This window comes from Athene cunicularia (assembly GCF_003259725.1).
Source record: "Athene cunicularia isolate RWA chromosome 11 unlocalized genomic scaffold, athCun1 chr11_part1, whole genome shotgun sequence".
Classification (NCBI taxonomy): Eukaryota; Metazoa; Chordata; class Aves; order Strigiformes; family Strigidae; genus Athene; species Athene cunicularia.
This window is the reverse complement of record NW_020799113.1, coordinates 2701813-2722431: the sequence shown is the minus strand read 5'-3', so window position 1 is coordinate 2722431 and position 20619 is coordinate 2701813. Positions and strand designations below refer to the sequence as shown.

Here is a 20619-nt window from a genome sequence, read left to right as displayed (position 1 = left end):
CCCCCCCCCGGCTCTGCTCGGGCTTTCGGTTTCTCCTCTCTGTAACCCTTCCCTACCCTCCCTCTGGCTGCTCACACTATTCCTTGCCTCCTGGAGAGAGGCACTAAAACTGGGACCCTCCAACATTAGTATTTCTAAGTCGAAAAGCGGCAGGAATGGATGCCACCATGTACCATTAAAAAGGGGGTTCAGAAGTTAATCCAGTAAAAACTGCAGAGTATCCTTCAGTGCGATATATTAAAGTGGCTCTCTAGGGGTGAACACTTCATCAATCTATTATTATTATTATGTCTTTTTTTACTTTACAGAACAGATTTTTGCTGCAGCTATAGGAGAGATTTGTTGCAGAGGACCCCTCCTTAGTAAACACATGCTGCATTGTTTGTAATATTTAGTCCAAGAAATAATTGGCATTTAATACCAATTTTAAAGTCACTTCCCAAGTACAACACTTAAAAAGACAACAATTAAAACTTGCAGGGTTCTGTTGTGGTTGTTGTTCTTCAGTTTGGTGGCTTGGAAATGGAAGATATTTTATTTCAAGTCAGACAAAGTATTTTATTACAATTTGCAGTGGTTTTATGCCTTTTTTTTTTTTTTCCTCAAGATAAAAACTTATTATTGAAACGTTTGAAGTTGTTTGAAAACAAACCATTTATCATACCTGATCTGTATTATGGAATGCCTTATTTGAACAAAGACTGCATATTTCAGTAAATAAAATTATGTATACAAAATATTAATTCCTTCATTGTCGATGATTCAGTGTTTACCAATTATGAAGACTAAAGAGAAGTTTGACCTCTTAAATATTTTGCTAGCCCTGAGCTTTGCCAGTATTTTGACTCCTTGTTACTCAATATGCACACAGTAAATATGACCCCACACTTCTAATGTCAGCTGTAATTTAACCCACACTCTCCTAAACACCGTACAGCCATGTGATTGTATGAGACTATTGTTATGATAGCTAAAAATCGTCCAAATATTTGGAGATTTTACTGTGTCACTTTTGTGTCCTCATGTGGTACAGAAAAGTATAATTATTTCTGCTTCAGATAAAATTCTGAAACAAAAATATACAAGGTCCAGATTTTAAAAGCTAATTAAGCTCTTTAGGATGCTGATTGGTACCCAGTGTGATTTACAGACATTCTTAATTCCCACTAAGATGAATTTTCATCTGAAAACCTCACTAGATGACCCTTTGCTCCATGCTTTTCATACTGGAATTGTTCCAGAAATTACACTGAAGTACTGCATCAAGTCCATAGTGCCTTAAAAAGAAGACCCCCTTTTGTTCCCATTTGTCTGTTCCAGTGAAATTATTTCCTTGGCCTGTCCTGGAACTTTTTGAGCATCATTATTCTGAGATAGAGAAATAATGTCTAAACAAAATTTTTAGCCCTAGGAGCTGCAAGATGTTCACTGAATTGCAGAAATATCTGCTTTTCCTGAATGATGGGCCCCAAAGCAGAAGATAGTTTTACTGGATCAGTATCCCACAGGATCTCATTGCAGCAGAAGTACCACATTTTCACTGCAGGGAAAGAAGGGCTGGTTGCAGCAAGGCCCCCTGCAGTCAGCTCCAACGCAGTGTTAGCAAAAGACTGGTTGCAGCCCATGCTCATGGCACAGATTTACAATCATAAATGGCACTGGTAGGAGGGCAGGGACACAGAAGACTACACTCACTACCCTGCAGTTGCCCGTAGGATTGGAGAAATAGCAAAGCCTACAATCTTCTGTTGCCAGATAACAGAAAACTGTAGAAAGGGAAGTGGCAAGAAGAGAAACCCTTGTATTTTAGGCATCTAAGCAGACTAAACTTGTTCAGGTGTTAATGTTCAGTAGTCAGCCAAGCAAAAATTACAGTTCTATTTTTTAATATATACTTTCTTAAGATCATAATCCTATTCTCTCTGAAGGATTCTTTTACTTTGCTAACATGATTTCCTCACTGTCTTCTCACCAGCTATTTTTAGATACTCAAGTTTTGTGCAATTATCTGTATTAAAGGTTAAACCTTCTTCATCTTAGACAAAAAAGTACTATAATTATTGCATTGGAACTTCTTGTGTTAGAAAGGCAAGTAAGTTTTGGTTTTCAAGGCTTTTATAGAATGTAGTAAAAATAATAATAACAATAATAATGACAGTCCATCCATTGTGTCAACAATTTTTTATCTTCCAATGTATTCCAGAACTGTAACCCTAGTGAAGTTGTGTGAGTATTGTGACATACAATATTAGCTGGTAAGCCTGACTGAAAATATATTTTAGATAAAGCCGGCATTCATTCCATATCCTTCCCTTGCATTTGGATGTTTTTTCCTTATGTCCTTAATGTAATTTCTTTGAAGAAGTGGCAGATGCCCTTGTCTGCCTTACCTAAAGGTCAAAATTCAGGAAATATTATCTTAGAAAGTGGCTAAAGTCCCTTTAGAATCTCAAGAAGTCTTACAGCAAAACAATTGTTACCTCCCTGTAACTGCATCAGCTTTGACAAAATTGAGTATTTCCACAGGACATTTCTATCTGTTGTAAAGGGAGTATTAATAAGAAAGTGTGTCAACGTATTCAACGTAGGGTCACAAACTAAACGATGAGGAGAATTAAAAGTTCTGAATAGCTTTTTATGCAGAGACAATGTTCAGTGCAGGAATTGTGTGGAAAAGTAGTATGTGATCTTAAATGTTCCCTCAGGAGGCATATGCACAAAAAAGCAAGTGAAGCTTTTAATTTAATATCTGATATGCTTTTGTTCACCTCTTTAACCCTAATGACTTTCTTTAATTGTTGTTATTCTGTGTCTCAAATGGTAGGTAATGTATTTCTTGCAGGGATTTGGTGAGGAACATTTCTTACTGAAACCTCAGTGGTACTTACATATTTTCAATATAATATTCCTACCTTTTATTTGTGTTCAAAACATCAACATTATGACTAGTGTCACAAAAGCACTCCCCAAATGACACTACATTGTACTGTGTAATTTAATTAATGAAATTTTTACTGGAATTCATTTCGCCTCAAGTTTAAATTGATGTACTGAAGGCCAACGCAAGTCATATGACCTATAAAATATGTTTATTTCTGATAAGCTCTAGTTTTTCCTGGCATGACTACAACCATTTAAATCTATCACTTTAAGATTTGAGTGCAGGAAAGAAATGTCCAGTTTTATTTACTTCCCGATATTTAGCAAATTACTTTCCAGCAACCTCATCTTCTTATAGTAATCTCATATAGCAATATTGCTGCAAATAGTACTAGTGCCCCATTTTTGAGTAGATCATATTTTAGTTAACCCAAACTCCAACATATTGTATGCTATTACAAATCTTGATGCACCCATAGTCTGTCTGCCTATATGAAGCCTATGCCCTTAGGAAAATTGTCCTGTAACAATCCCCTCACCTAAATGAATGCATACTGAAATCTCTTTTTTGTTTCTAGGTCAGTTGCCCCCTTGGTTGCAAGGGATACTTCTCCGAAATGGCCCAGGGATGCACACAATAGGGGACACTAAGTATAACCACTGGTTTGATGGCTTGGCTCTGCTGCACAGCTTTACATTTAAAAATGGTAAACTGTTGCAAATCAGATTTAAAAAAGCTCAACAACCCAAATCTTGGTGCCTTGTGTTGCTATCAACAATTCTGTTTTGAGTTTGATTCGTGTTAAGAGTGTTGCAGGTTTCAGTCTGCGGAGTGGCATGTGTGGTGAGGTGACAACTGCTTTGGGGAAAGTCTCTCCAAACACACACTCACACCTCGCTCTCCACAGCAGCAGCAAGGGTGTCCCTGCAGGGCTGTTACCAGAGATAGATTGTGTCATCCTTTGTTCTGGAGTGCCAGAGTTCAATACTGTCTGCACTGCAGGACAGCCTGCGACCAGCTCTGAGCAGGTCACTGCAGGGCAGCCTTTGCCTTCCACCCACAGCAAGAAAAACTCTATTGTTTCGATCCGGATCAACCAAAAATACTGTAATATCCAGAGGTTTTTCTGTTGTGGATGAACAACCTAGTTTCAGGGAAGACTAGCATTCCCCTTTTGGGATGTGGTTGTAGCTCTAACACCTGTCAGAACAGAAACTGGGCCACTGTGTCACTTCAAATATCAAACTTAGGAGTACTTGACACCCCTCCAAGCAGTCCTCCTACTTGTCATCCTTATGGAGGGAAAACAGGCAGCTCCTCTGTCCAAATCAATTTAATTTTTTGTTTTCAGTTAAAGTATTTTTTATCCATTCAGCTGTTTACAGTGTGAGGCACTTTGTTTTACACCTAAATTCTTGCTGCAAAAAGTATGCATCTGTAAAAGAACTGGGTTATACTCCTGTCATCTGCCACTCCTAGTGTTTACTTTTTAGTTTCTGTTTCTGTGGTTAGAGGCATTTAATGCAACTGCAGGATGTCCTTGCCTGTCCAGCTCTACGTCCTTAAAAAAATAACCTGTGAAGAAATGGCCAGTATATTTTACTTACCTAAAGCAAACCAAACTCAGTTCAAGTATAGGGGTCCATTAAATTGTTTAGGATAAGCATTGATTCCTTCAAGCAATTTGTTATTCTCTCATAACTAAATTTTGCCAATATAGGAGATTTATCACCACCTACACACTGATGTGCAGTTAATAATTTTTGCAGAGATTGTTTTGGCTTACTGGAATAGTTTATCCAAATCCCTCCATTCCCCAGTCCCCTAGTATTGTCCAACTGTGTCAAGGAAGCTGGACAAGTTGTTACTAATCTCAGGATTAGTAACAGCCACAGGAACAGTCCTGGGTTCCTTAGAGAGCTGAAAAAGTGTTCCAAAACAGGGATTTGGGAGCATTGTTGTTCCATTGAAAACTTTTCTTACCTAGAGAACATCTGCTTGAGAAACTCTTTCTCTGACCTTACCTATACTAATTTTCTCAAAAACTCAGTATGAAATGTGATTGAAACCTGTTTGGCCTTTGTCAGGTGAAGTTTACTACAGAAGTAAGTATCTCCGAAGCGACGCATACAACTGCAATATAGAAGCAAACAGAATCGTGGTGTCTGAATTTGGAACTATGGCTTATCCAGATCCATGCAAAAACATATTTGCCAAGTAAGCAATGCCTTTCCCAGCAAGATTCTTCTGTCTACTTTTCTCTACAGCACAGATGTCTTTCTGTTTACCCTTGACACATATTTACAAATACAAAATTTCTTTTGTAAATTTACAATTGCTAAATATTGAAAAGGCCAACAGATATGACCAGCACTGTACTCTCTGTGGGTTATTCTAAGGCAAATATTTAAAATTAATTTTATCAGCAATAGTGGCAGCTTTATTCACTATTATGAGTAGGTTTTGTTGTAATTTTGAAAAAACAAATATTTTCTTTTTGAAGTGTTTCACAGAACTTTATAAAAATGATACTCTCTAAGGGGAGAAGCAGCAAGAAAGGAAAAAGATTAAGAGATGGGGAAGGTATTTATGCAAAGTTTATTTCACAAAAAGAAGAAAAGCATCAATGATTGAAAAAGAATCAGAAAAACTTCTGGATTAAAGGCCATTTTTACAAAAAAAAAAAAAAAGTTATTAAAATTTCCAATTGTTTCTTGAGTCAGGTGCAGTGCTTTGAAGGACTACACCCATAGGCCTGAGATCATTTTATATTCAAAATCTGAACCATTTGGGATTACTGCAATAGCTGCTTTCATACTGTTAGCAAGGATGATAGGCTGTATATGAAAGGCAAGGTGTAAGCCATCATGTTATCACCTGTCTTCTAAAATTCCCTAACAAATGCAAGTAGCTCACCCATCTCTTCTTCCTGGCTGAACTACCCCTAATGACCTTGAATTTGCTATTTGGTAAAAGCACATTCATAGATAGCTATTGTAAACTAGCTGATAAATTGTCAGTTGTTACCCTGAGATAAGATGCTTTCCTTCCCTCTTCCAGCAGTAATAGGGTAACGCTGGTATTTTAAGTTCAAAAGGGATATAAGCACCTTTGTCTTGGCTTCAAGTGAATATGATAAAATCCGAAACTAATAAGGAAAACTGTCGAGCCCATATGTGAAGTTAGATCTTCTTTGAAATCATAATTGTGATATGGAATAATACCAGGAACGAAAATATTCCATCAGGGAGTAAATGAATCTGTCTATTCTATGAAGGCATATGCTGAAAAACCTACCAGCTTTTAGGTAGGAAGCGTTAGGCCAGATTTTCCCAAGGTATGCCCAGGAGAGCATGTCATTAGCCCATGCTGATAAACCAGTGTATATTTTACAGCTGACAGCAGGACTGGACCTGGATGCCCATTTGTGTATGCAAAAACTGTTGCATGTGTTGCATGGGGATGAGTCTCATTAACCAAGTAATAAGCAATAGGACAAGATGGAATGGCCTCAAGCTGCCCAGGGCAGGGTCAGGCTGGCTCTGAGGAAGGATTTCTGTGCAGAAGGGGCTGTTGGGCGTTGGAATGGGCTGCCCAGGGCAGGGGGGGAGTCCCCGGGATCCCTGGGGAGGTTGAAGAGTCGGGCTGAGCCAGCGCTGAGGGATCTGGTGGGGTTGGGAACGGTCAGGGTGAGGGTCATGGTTGGGCTGGAGGAGCTGCAAGGGCTTTTCCAACCTAGATGGGATTCTAGACTCTGTGTGTCCTTAACCCTTGCTCAGGCCAAGGGCGTTGAAGAAGTCCATCTCCTCTGCTTTTCCACCCTTTCCAGGGGGGCGGTGTAGGAACTGCCAGAAGAGAGCAAAGCAGGGGAGAGGCAGACCCAGGTCCCTGGCCCTGCTGCTTGCTCAGCCCGCACTGCTCAGGTCACTCCTGCTTTGCACGGGGTAAAACACTGCAGCTGCTGCAGCTCTAGTGAACTGATAGGAAATCTCCCTCTGCGCAGGGCATTCTCCTATTTGTCTCACACCATTCCTGAGTTCACAGACAACTGCCTGATCAACATTATGAAAACTGGGGATGATTTTTATGCTACCAGTGAGACTAACTTCATCAGGAAAATTAATCCACAGACTCTGGAGACATTAGAGAAGGTATAAACAACTGTCTGTCATTCTGGTTCCTCATCTTGCTAATGAATAAAGTTTCAGGCTGACTCATACAGATCCTTTAATGTATAATATGCAGGACACAAAACAGGAAAGATGCTTTTCTTCTACTATTGCCTTACTTTTGACATCATGATAAAGTGAAATAGTGAAGATAACAGATCTTTTAAGAACTTATGAGCTCAAAATTAAATCCCAGATAGCTTGGGAAAAGCTGGGCTTTGAGCTATTTCACTTGTACATCATCTAGAAAGGTTGCAGGAATGCCATATATCATGCTTTATGCCATAACGATTTTGGATCATTTCCATTATTATGCATCTGCAGTTATCAAGTAATTTATATAATTAACAATTCAGTTGATCAGTTATATGAGTACAAGTACCTTATGCAAGATAGTACTTAATTATTAAAATGAAATCTTGACATATTGAAAGACACAATGAGGCTTTTCTAGTATGCAGTATAGTTTGAGTACAATTTCCAAACTTTAAATCAAATAGAAATCTTTTTGCTCCAGAAGATTGCTGGACTCATAAGCCCTATTAAATAAATTGCTTTCAGTATGAAATGGGCATTTGCAGAGTAACTTCTTTAGCCAGTCCTCCTATGTTACATGGCTGCAAGGGAGAGGTGAATGTGGTTCAGATTCTGTAACTTGTTTTAACCTTGAATAAGGAAATCATTTGAGTACCTACATAAATAATTTGGCTTAATTGTTTAAACTTCAAGGCCTTTTGAAAACAGGGGACCAATAAAAGGCTGCCACTGCTAAAAAGCTGGTGGATTTGTGGTGTTAGCTGAGATCAGTTTTAATTCCCTTACACATCTTTAAAATCTCATATTGTATCATTTTCCAGGCTGACTACAGCAAATATGTAGCTGTAAATGTGGCAACCTCTCACCCGCACTATGACAGTGCTGGAAATATTCTCAACATGGGCACTTCAATAGTTGATAAAGGGAAGACAAAATACGTTCTATTTAAGATTCCTGCTTCTGTGCCTTCTGTGCCAGGTAAGATATGTACTTCATACATGGGAGAAATCCAAGTATGAGATTGGATTGGAATTTATGATAAATATAACTTTATTTTTTATCATGTATGTTCAGAAAAAGAAAAGAAGAAATCTTGTCTTAAACATCTGGAAGTGGTATGCTCCATCCCTTCTCGCTCTCTGCTCCACCCAAGCTACTACCATAGTTTTGGAATCACAGAAAATTACATTGTCTTTGTAGAGCAGCCATTCAAACTGGATATTGTCAAAATGGCAACTGCTTACATCCGAGGTGTGAACTGGGCTTCCTGCCTCACCTATCATAAGGAAGATAAGGTATTGTTCCTAATGCTGAACAATGGAGTTTGCCAGGCCAGTGACCTCTTCCACGCTGGTCTGTTTTTATCTGGTTCATTAATTTCAGTAATCCCTCATCTTTCTTCAACCCTTGACTTCCATGTTGCATATTTTTTTTAGAAGTTGTATTTTTTTTAATAGTATCTCCCATCTCCAGAAATTTCACCAGTAAATATCTGATGCTGAAGTGCTTGAGAAAGAGGATAGTTTGGTGGTGTTAGAAATACTCTGTGCTTGAAGAGAAATTCAGAACCATACTAGCATCCCGGATACATACAGTTGCTCCTGGTCTAGACAAAACACTGTATATTGTGGATGAGATCTGCTCTAGATCCATCCCATCAGACAGGAGAGCCAGAAAAGTCTGCAGCCAACAAAAGGAGAGGCTTTCACTGCATCAACTGAGGAAAAAAACTGTTTTCTGCGAACCTTATTTCCACAGGCTCTGTCCATCAATAAGTGGGGCATGCTGGGATAGAGGGCACCAGCACAAAGCACCACAGAGACTCTGGACTGAGGCAGAGCAGGGGATTTTCCAGGTTTTACCAGAAAACTTCCATCCTCAGACTAGTCCGAATAATCATTTGCAACAGTAAAATGAGTTTAAAGCACTTCCACATTCATTTTACTCCTGCATTTTTTGGCATTTAGGTTGGAACCTCTTGTCTCCTAGCAGCAAAACCTGAATTTTTAATATGCTTCAGTAGAAATGGACAACATATTAGAATGTTGACGGCTATCATTAGAAAACAGTTTCCTAAATAACTGTTTCCTGATCATCAACAGTTTTAAATAATGTTTCCTATCTTTCAGACTTGGTTTCACTTTGTAGACAAGAAGACTAAAAAAGAAGTATCCACCAAGTTTTATACTGATGCTATGGTGTTTTTTCACCATGTAAATGCTTATGAAGAGGATGGCCACATTATTTTTGATATTATTGCCTATACAGACAATAGTTTATATGATCTGTTCTATTTAAAAAACCTGAATAAGAACTTTGAAGAGAATAGCAAACTTACCTCCATACCAATCTGCAAACGGTTTGTTGTTCCTCTGCAGTATGACAAGGTAAAAAGAAAATGGCTTTTTAATCTGTTCTTTGATCAGTAATTTAAAATACATCAGTGCGAATAATGGGTGAATTATTAGTTGACAGCCCTTTTGTGCAAATTTCTGATTCTTTAACAATAACATATTCACGCAGTGTGCAGGAGTTTTGGTTTGTGTACGTACTGTGAGAAATGGCAATGAGCAGTTGGACGTAGTTACGTGGATGTAGGTTCTGATACCATTCTTTAGGGAGAACAGGGCTATTGAGCACACGTAATTTCCTTACCAGTGAGATTATTTGTGAAATGCTATCAAATATGAGCAGATGTATCAACTTGGTTGTTGACTGGAAGGGCATGCATGAGGTTTTGCACAATCTATTTCTTCCACTTTACTGGAAGTCTCTATATAATACACCACATACTCCCAACTGTTGCAATGGTTTTATTAAAATTAGATTTCATTTAAGTGTGAGAATTACCAGGAAGATGAAAGATTTTATCTTTCAGTTTAATTTAAAACATCATTTTACATCATTGTTTGGGAAGGTTTTATATTGCCCAGCAACTTGGGCAAGTTTCTGCCTGATACATTTGGAATGGGTAATACTTTTTCTTTCTACATCCTAGAACCTTTCTGCTTTGGTCATGCCTCAAAAACAGTTATGCAGCAATGAAGATGCATTGGATCACACTAGCTATCCAAACTACTCTGCAATCTTAACAATTTAGCAGTAGTGTGTTACAAACAAGAGTGCATTACACCTATTTTTGCACTTGATTTATAGAAGGTGCAAAAACCCCCCTGAACTTGGTGACTTTTAGTGGAATTTGGTACCTAATTCCTTGAAACCCATCTTCATTAATTAAATCCACAAACTATGTAATCCATTTGTGTCTCTGGAACATAGCCATGTCTATCTAAACTTTTCTAAAGCTCGGTGTTATTCAAAATTCTTACTCTATGATATATTAAAAACTTATGTGTATAACAAGATTTCTGATGAAAAGGTCAGAATCGGAATCAGAGAAGGTTACAAGATAAATGCCGTGAGAAGGAACTTCTTGAAGCTGATTCTTTGTTTAATCCCAGAATTGTCTGTATTATTATCAAACCTGATGAAAGCTCTAAATGAGAAGCATATTCTTAGAGACATGTTACTTTTTAAGCATATGTCTCTTTCAGGATGCTGAAGTAGGTTCTAATTTAGTCACACTTCCATCCACTGCAACTGCTGTAAAAGAGAAAGATGGCAGCATCTATTGTCAACCTGAAATACTATGTGAAGGTGAGACATATCCATTCTACAAATCTCAAATATGTTCTCTAACACACAGAGGTACATTCTAATAACACCTAATAGCTGTTCATATATGTAAGATCTTTATAAAGCTAAGAGAAACAAAACTTTTAATTAATATGTTAAGTGTAGATATTGACAATATCTTTACTACCCCCCTCTGGGTCTATCCCGTAATATATGACCCTGAACCTCTCAGATACATATTTATCAAGAGTGAAATCCTTTAAATGTCTGTGGTTACATCAGTTTTATAATAATATAAGATCCCAAGTCTGATCTTGCATATTAATATGGCTTGCAAATCTACAGGAGTAACTTTAGTTAAATAGGTCTGTTATAAATAGTAACTTCAGTTATTGCTGTATTTTATAAAGATTGCCTTTTAAAGAAGATTTTTAAATTTCTTTTAGGGGATAATAACAGGAATATGTAAAGAGTATATATTTACCTACAGTAAAACTAATTCTGTAGAATGATAGCCTGCAATTATATCTCAGATGTTCACATCTCATCTATCTATGAAGAAAGAAAAAAACCCAAAAGAATCCTCATAAGTTCCAGTATAATGAAATCCTATGAATGAAAAATTGTCATTTTTGAACTAACAACAACCCTGGCTTAATTATGTTGTGTTAACATCCATCTTCAGCTCTTTAGAAATTCAGACACACAAAATCTATGTGACACCTGTTTTAAATACTGTCAAGGTTTTTCACAGTGAAAACTTCCTGAAGGCTGGCATATGTAAATGTACATTTGAGTTCTTTTTCTTCACTTGTTCCTAAGTCTTGAACTTTATTTTATCCAGGGATAGAACTGCCTCGCATCAACTATGACTATAATGGCAAAAAATACAAGTACATCTTTGCAACGGAAGTCCAGTGGAGTCCAGTTCCTATGAAGGTAGAGTTAACGTTTACAAAGTCAGGAACTGTATTTATAGAACACATATCATATTTAAGCAGTTATAAGTAGACCATGCTTTACTAATTTGGCCCCAAATATTGCCTAATCTCCATTCATACGTACAAATTCGAAGTGTGCGGTTCTGAGGCCAGAAAATTAACTTTTTTTCAACATCAAGTTAAAGCTTCTGAGCAACGACTCATAGTTGGGTAGTATGTTCATAAACTTCAGCACTTGAAAGCAAAGGAGATGAAAAGTTGGACATATGTGTAGCTTACTTGTATGATTAAAACAGTCTCACCAGGCCAAACTATGGAAACAGTATGTCTTCATTTTACTAGTTGAAAATCTGGGACATTATCTTCAGCTGTTACAAACATGTAGTTCCTTAGGCAGCAGAACAAATGCTTTCTTACAGGTGTGACTTGAGATTGAATTTTTGAGTATTCAATAGTTATGTGTTTCTGTCAAAACTTTTCTCATTGGTGGGTCATTCACATGCTAAGAAACATAAAATGCCTGAATTCTTGTAAGGGTGAGTGTGTGCTGTACTTTTTCCCTCATAAATATTAATAGACTCAGGCTTCTTTTTGTATTTCCACAAAGTCTCTTGAACACAATAGTTACTGAGACCCTCACTTTTCTATGAAATTGGGCTGAACTTCTGTAATATGCCAAGAGCTACCAAGGAGAGACTAAGTAGGAAAAAGAAGTACTAGACAGACATATATCTGTAATATTTTTTCCCTTTAGGAAACCTAACTAAAATATAAGTTGTTGCAACAGTATCTAATCAGTTAAAAATATTTAAACAGTATCTAATTTTTCAGAAAGCTTTATGTTTTGCTAGCTAGTTTGGTATTAGAGGTAGCAAATGTTTCATTTGTGTATAAATGATGCCAACTTTTCAGGAGACAGCCTAGAGTACACATAGATCAAGATGAAAGGTATTAATAGTGAAGATAAGAGTATTGTACAGACAAACTCACTCTTTATAATTCTTGTTCTGTGGCTATAAGGCAGCGCAAATTGAGTTCACTGTTGGTTCTTGTATGTAATTACCACAACTGATTACAAAATATAGCTGGATTTCTGCATGATGCAAGAAAATTTATTGCAGCACATCTGACAGTAGCTCAAACAAATCTGCAAATTTGTGATTTCCAGTGTAGATAATCCCTGCTTGACTTAAATATAATAAAAATGCTGTTAGAAGACTTCTTTCACCATGTATAAACCTTAGGTAAAGTCTGTCACCAAAATTGGTGTCATCTTGGTTACAAGGGAGAATTCTTATAAATTCTTCTTCCAGTAATTTTTAAAGTTTCATTTTTGTGTAAACATATCCTTTGACTAAAGGTCAAAAGGAAAAAGAATAAAACTGCATCTGTATGGGTAGAGAAAAGTCCTTAATAGAATTGAACTGAAAATGCCCTGCATCCCCACTGGCAATTGGTTTGGTCAGGCATTTGACCCATTAAGGACATGAAAATCTGTTCCTTCAGTAAATATCAGTATCTGTGCGGATTTCTTGCCCTATTGGTTTAATCTTTACACATCACTATTAATAGCCTTTATTCTGGCATATATACCCTACTTAACAATAGAAGGCCTTGAGAAATATTGAGGTCACAATAAAAGGAAAATAATTCACAGGATTAGAAAACAGAAGGTTTAAATCCTGTTTCCTTCTTTACTACAGAATCGCAGTGACTTGGCCCAAGTCATTTAAATGTTCCTCTGTATAGTGAGTGTATTATTTATAATGAAGGGTCTTTCATGATCTGTTAGTATTTGTAAAATACTTAAAGCCCATAAATGAAAGGTGTAACTGTAATGTAATGACATGAAATTGAAAGAACATTGTGTGATTATGCAGCCACTAAATGTGACTCCAATGTTTAACATTTTCCAGGTGTTTCCTTCTTGTGATGACACATGCCTTGTTGCTCCTTAACTCTTAGCATTAGTCCTCCATGTCAGCAGCCTGTTCATGTTGTACCTTTGGAATAAACCACTGTCTGGGTCACTGACATTTTTCTTTTCTGGTCATAACAATTCAGATTGTAAAATTTAACACCCAGACAAAGGAAATGCTCCACTGGGGAGAGGACCACAGCTGGCCATCTGAGCCCATTTTCGTTCCCAGCCCTGATGCAAGAGAAGAGGATGATGGTAAAATAATGACAACATTCTGAAAGCTGGGGTTACATGACTTTTGCATTAAATCTTACAAGTTTCATTGTTCTTAGTCAAGAAAGCTGGGTTGATGCTTCCACTGTGAGATTAAAATTAGCACCAGCCATTTTATTCCTGCAGACAAAAATCCAAAGCAATGGTAGATCAGAATCAGCTTATGTAATGTCCCAAGGTAGCCATAAACAACAAAACTAATGCTTAGGACTTTCCACAGAGCTGCTCAAGCTGCATTTACCAATAGTTTGGAGCGGCTGAAGCTGTGGGAAGTCAGTGTTGTTACAGATGAGTACACGAAGCAGCACTGCAAGTATCCCTGTAATCTTGATCCAGGTCTGCTCTCGGGTGACTCCTTGCAAAGGCAGCTGAAAGGACGAGCCCCCAAACTGCCAGGCACACAGTTCAGTGTTGATTTGCTTTTTTCCTTCCCAATGAACTGCAGGCAGACCAGAAAGAAGCACAGAAGTGAAGCATTCATTAGTTTTTAGCACTCTCAGTAGACGTCTTGATCTAGTAAGCACTTTCAGTTTGTGTCCTGAAATTCTTAGGAAGCAAGAATTGGTTCCTGACGGTTTTATCTTTTCTGCTTGGTGTAGCTAGTATGCTTCTAATTCTTCGGTTTTATGTCACAGGTGTTGTTCTAACCTGTATTGTGACATCTGATCCAAAAAAGGCACCCTTCCTACTTGTCTTGGATGCTAAAACATTCAAAGAATTGGGCCGAGCCACAGTAGATGTAGAAATTCATCTGGACCTGCATGGAATGTTTGTACCAGAGAAAGATTTGAAGACTGAAACTGAATAAAATGCTATTTATCTCATTACACAGGCTGAGACAACCTTCTACTGAGTGTGGGACAATATCCTCAGGAACAACTTTATCTTATGACAAAAAATGACTGAACATTATCTCATCAATAACTATATATAATCTCTTATAAGAGATAGCAATAACTTTCATTATAAATAATTATATGTAGAACCAGTACATAACTATTCCAAAACAAGAATTATCAGTAATAAGTGCTAATGTGTACAACTCATGGGGCAGGGAATAGGAGACAAAGGTAACAAGAATCAAAGAATCATAGAATGGTTTGGGTTGGAAGGGACCTTTAAAGACCATCTAGTCCCAACCCCCTGCCACGGGCAGGGACACCTTCCACTAGCCCAGGTTGCCCAAAGCCCCGTCCAACCTGGCCTTGAACCCTGCCAGGGAGGGGGCAGCCACAGCTGCTCTGGGCAACCTCTGCCCGGGCCTCACCCCCCTCACAGGGAAGAATTTCTTACTTATGTCTAATCTAAGTCTTCTGTCTTTCAGTTTAAAACCATCACCCCTTGTCCTATCACTGTACTCCCTGATAAAGGAGTGTATCTTTCCTGTAGCCCCCTGGAGGCTGCTCTAAGGTCTCCCCAGAGCCTTCTCTTCTCCAGCTGAACTCCTGAAGCCCAGGATGGTGAGCTCACTGTGTGTTCTCCTCACTACCTAAGGATCTTGAACTCCACCGTTTCATGGTCACTGCAGCCCAGGCTGCTCCCAAGCTTCACATTCCCCACCAGCCCCTCCTTGTTGGTGAGAACAAGGTCCAGCACGGCACCTCTCCTCGGTGGCTCCTCTAGCACTTGGAGAAGGAAGTTACCATCAACGCATTCCAGGAACCTCCTGGATTGCTTATGTGCTACAGGGTTGCCCCTCCAACTCGCATCAGGGTGGTTGAAGCCCCCCATGAGGACCAGGGATTGTGAATGTGATGCTGCTCCCATCTGTCTGTAAAGGGCCTCATCTGCTCAGTCTTCCTGGTCGGGTGGCCTGTAGCAGACCCCACTATAACATCCCAGGTCCCTGCCTTCCCTTTAATCCTGACCCATCAGCTCGCAGTATCCATCCCCAGGCTGAGCTCTGTGTACTCCAGCTGGTCGCTGACACAGAAGGCAACACCCTCTGTGTTTTATTTGAGTGTAATATAGCTTTCTGAGCAAATGAAATACTGTATTTACAGGGTGATGCATGGCATGAGTCACATATGTCTGCAGGACATGTAACTTTCATGGACTGTTTCAAGACTGCAGATCATGATGAAAGTTGTCTCCTGCCAGAAAACCTCGTATTAAACTATGTGCTGTGATACTGATAATTCATGGTAATGCATTCTCTTGGTGCTTGATTTCTTAAACTCCACCAGAACCAAAGTATTACATTGAGGTGCTGTAATTTTCTAATTTAGAACCTAAAAAACGTGCTTTGCTAATAATTTCATGGTGTATTTTTTCCCTTTTATGTTGACAAAAACAAGTAACTTGAAATAGAAGATATGGTTTTAGGTAGCATTCAATTATACTTTAGTGCTGTTCAATCTGAAGTGTTTTGTCTTTAAATCAGTTTCCCTTTAGGATAATATGTGACATGGCATTTCATGTAATCAGATTATTACATTGTGTAAAAAATAAACACAAATGTAGTATTTATTAATATTGCTACTAGTCTCTGTTAATAGCACTATGTACTTGAATGAGAGCAGTATATTTCTAGCAGAACTCAGACAAACATGTTCAACAAACTGTTTAGGTAAAAGAGTGCAAGATTTAAGTTATACCTCATCTGGACTACACCGTTGCTGAAACTACAAGCTATTGTTGCTACAGCTAAGCATGTGCTTCATTGTCTGCTTAGGAGCATCCATGTTCTGACACGCGTTTATCATTGCCTGTAACAGATGTTTCCCAACAGAAGTACACAACTGTCATTCATAGTCACAATTAAAAAGCATGTTCCAATGTAGAGTTCAAATACCAAGTACACCGTGACTGGTTTTTGTTATCAGAATGGCATTTCCTAGCCCCCTGAGTGTATTTCTGTTTTCTGATTAGGGCCATTGATTTTTCTTTAAATGAGAGCTCTTTTTCTTTGAAATTGTATTTTCTTTCCTATTGTAGCTATTTTTACTGTTGGAAGTGTCTTTACTGGTGGAGAAAACTAGGTGTACATCCATCCATTTTAGGAGTTCATCGGGTCCACACGTATCACAACACTACTCAGGTATCTTTCACTCTTTTATGTACGCACTCCCACAGTGTCTCTGCTGCTCACTGTGTTTTACAGGTAGAAAACAGAATGAAATCATTGTCATTTACTATTTCCCCATCACATGAGAATCTGGGCTTTGGTGACTTGTTCATGGTTACATAAGGTGTTTACAGCAGAGCAGGAATTGGACCAACATCATCCACAGTTCTTGTTTGCTCTGTAACAACTATACCTCCCTTTCTCTTCTTAAGCCTTTGCAGTTTGTAAGTATAAAGCATTTACAAGCTATTTTTAATGTAAAAAAAGTCACTGTGCTTAGATCTAGGGTTAAAATAATGCAGTTTTGGGAATTTCAATGTTTATATATTCCATAAAATGAAAAGAAACACTTCAGTAAGGTGTGTTGCAGAAAAAGTAATCTCTAGTGTTTTCAAGGCATATTTCCACTCCTATTTAAGAGAACTTTATCTTCTAAAGAAGTAATTGAATTCCATTTTTGTAAGTAATATAGAACCAGTACTGGAATAGAAGACTGACTTCTGATGTTGGCAAAGGACACCAGCTGGGGAGTTGTTCCTTTTAATCTGAAAAAGTCTGGATTTAACAAGTCTCCACAATTCTGGAATTAAGGTAGTAATGAATCAAAAGTCTAACCTTTATTATAGAACTCCTTTTAAGAGTCTGTGTCCAGATTTTTTTTCTGTAGAATTCATAGTGTTAAGATGGTCATGACTTTGGATACAGAGTTACTTGACTTCTGAGGAGGTAACTCTTACTGGCAGAGATGACATGATGGGGGAATATTCATCATAAAAAAGGATCAGATTTAGTTATCTGCAGCCCAAGAAAGCGAATGTGTTATGTTCATGTATACTGCAGCAAATAAATTAAAAAATCATACCCAAACCAAATTCTTATAAACAAAGCGTGCCATATTCCCTTGGCCAGTATTACACAGGATTTGATTAGCATCAGGTTTGTAGTCAACCTGCAGAGGAAAACAGTGATGTAAATCTGAATTTGCCAATCACAGTATCCTCCTGTGGCAGAGACAATATGGATAAAACCATATGGCTAATCACAAATTTGTTCAAGAATGTTTTTAGCAGTTGCAACAGTAATCTGATGAAACATTTACCCTGAATATAGTAATAGACCGTATCATTTCTAGGCTGGCAATAACAAGGGGGAATGCATATATGCTTTGCCAAGTGGCTGCAAGGCTTGTGGGTTTCTTTTGTTGTGGTAACATAGCACATGGTGATGAGTGTGTCATTTGGTTTGCTTTCTGACATCCTTTGCTGTGAATGAAATCTTGAGGGACAGAAAGGTTAGATTCTTCTTTTGCACCAATTTAAGTCATAAATTAGCCCAGTAAAACTAGTGGGGTTATTGTCATGGCATAAAAAAGAATCTAGGTTTAGTGACTGCAAATAAAAATGGTAGGGATAGACAGCTCCATTATAGGAAAAAAACATAGCTGAGCAAGAGAATCAGGCCATGGGTATGCATACATGGAATTACTTCAAAGATGTTACAAATGGCCCTCTAGTTGGTAGGGTGGTTTGGTCTGTTGGTTTTGTTTGTTTTGGTTTTTTTTTTCTTTTTTTATCAACAGGTTTCATGAAATGAAACAAATAACAAAGCATAATAATTAATTTGTTCTCTGGAAGTGCATATTACCTGTTACACCTTGTCCCATTGCCCCACATATACAGCAGGAGGAAGCAGAAACACTGTTTACTAGGACGAGTTAAAAACCAGAAATACAACTATGTTTTCATACATAACAATCTATGCAGGAGGCACAGAAACAAACCAGTGTTTTTAAATAACCAGGCCACTCAATGACAGCTTTTGCAATCATTTAAACCACTGTTCCCTTGGGTGTGCAATTACCAAAGTATTAATAACAAGCAAAACACATCTTTCACCCGCAGTCCAGATGCAGAGTGCTCTCTGCTTTCATTACCCTCAAAGGGAGCTGGGGACGTGTCCTCTCGATCTATTGTGCTCTTCCTCATTCTACACTTGACAGCCTGGATAATTATACCCAAGCCAGAAGAGGTGACCTTCTAATATTTTTAAATGGGTATGTTATAACAATAAGCGATGCAAAGTTGCTGGTGTTTCGTGCAGATGAGGATGTTTTTAGGCCTTCCGTCACACCAGGATGTGAAACACATCCTCTGCTGCTTCTAAAACTTGTTCAAAGCTGCACAACAACCCTCGAGCATGGTACTCTCTGCGACCCCTCTCCAGTCCGAAAGCACTTTAAGCAAGGGGAGAACTGTAAACACTGGCTGAAAGGGGCTATTCACACTCCACAACCAAGCACTTGGTGCGGTCTTTTGACTGCTGGGGTCTGCCTGTGCAGATGTCCCAGCATCTGGAGAACAAAACACCATTGTGTCTAGCTTGGGAGGGACAGTGTTGCCTTTGTAAAGTCATTCATTTCTCTCTCCTATGGGGACATTTCCAGACACCTTTGTTCTCTTTTTTTTTTTTTCCTAGTGGTAAAACGATTTGGAGAGCTATCAGACTGGACTAGGATGAATTATAAAATTTAAAGTTGTCCACATTTCAGAGGTGTGCATTTTATATATCGTGCTTGGCATCACCGATGTGAAGAAATGCAAATAATAAAAGAATCACAGTTTACTAGATCAGACCCTCAGAAAATTTATTCTCCCCCCAGAGAAACAGCATGATGGCCTTTTTGGGTGTTTCCCAGTCTCAGAAATCCCAAACCTGCTTTTGACTGTCGGAGCAGGGGCCATGGCGAGCTGCTGCGTTTGCCCCCTCCCGGCAGCACGGGCTGAATTGCCGGTAAAGCAGATCACAGTTTTTGAGACACTTTCACTCGGTGCAAATAGTTTCGCTACTCACATACTGGATGCTGTTAAAGCGGCGGCAGATGGAATCAATTTATTCCTTAATGTGCAATTAAGCACGTTAAATATACGGCCTAAAACCTTGTGAACAGACGTGGAGAAAATCTTTTTGCCTGAAAAGGGCGGATTTCCAGCGGCACTCCCGAAAGGAGTCTTGCTGTATTTAATTCTCATTCTGTGACTTTTTCTCATGCTAACGCCTATCGTTTTACCTCCTACTCTTGTAAGGGAAAAAATACATGTAAGAGGCTGAGTTTAGTCATATTTTAAAGCTAAGAGGGGAGGCGGGGGAAAATAAAGGTAATTTCGCAGGCGCTGGTGAGTTCAGGCTCTCCGTCGCGCTGGGTGCTGAGGAGTCCGGTGACATCGAGTCAAAAGGATAAACCAGCCATAAGATTTTTAAAGGACATAGCTGCGTGTCAGAGAGGATAATTCCAAGTGGTTAATTCCAAAGGGTCTTTAAATCCTATCGTTTACAGCTAGTAAAGACGTTAATTTTGTTTTAGGCTGTAAAGTAGGAGCAGACCTTTCAGTACCACTTAAACGCAGGATTATCATGTCTGTAGCAGACCTTTTGTAACGGTTGGGCATTCCTCCCAGTTATAGCTTCCTGTGAAGTTGTCATAAAATCTGCATATTTGCGCTAAGCGAGGATGGGGACTCTGTGTGTTACTCCAAAAAAGTGCAACCTGCTTCCCTGTTGTATTATCATCTGCTTTTAGGCAATATGGTATTTTTGGGTGACCGTTAGAGTATAATGTTCTCAAGTACAAAAATAAACTAAAAAGAAATAGAAAATGGAGTTTGTGATTAACTTTTAAATGGGTGTTGAGCATTGAC

At 38.5% G+C, this 20619-nt stretch overlaps 1 protein-coding gene across 1 annotated transcript in view; it reads left to right on the top strand.

Annotated features, from left to right (window-relative positions):
- BCO1 (beta-carotene oxygenase 1) overlaps positions 1-15030 on the top strand; it is a 40011-nt gene extending 24981 nt beyond the window's left edge. The window contains exons 3-12 of the mRNA XM_026856607.1: positions 3459-3587; positions 4969-5098; positions 6885-7032; positions 7908-8064; positions 8161-8381; positions 9216-9473; positions 10641-10743; positions 11567-11661; positions 13728-13839; positions 14493-15030. Coding sequence (XP_026712408.1) covers positions 3459-3587; positions 4969-5098; positions 6885-7032; positions 7908-8064; positions 8161-8381; positions 9216-9473; positions 10641-10743; positions 11567-11661; positions 13728-13839; positions 14493-14665 — 1526 coding nt within the window. The 3' untranslated portion in view covers positions 14666-15030. The remainder of the gene's footprint in view (positions 1-3458; positions 3588-4968; positions 5099-6884; positions 7033-7907; positions 8065-8160; positions 8382-9215; positions 9474-10640; positions 10744-11566; positions 11662-13727; positions 13840-14492) is intronic.
- The last annotated feature ends 5589 nt before the right edge of the window (positions 15031-20619 follow it).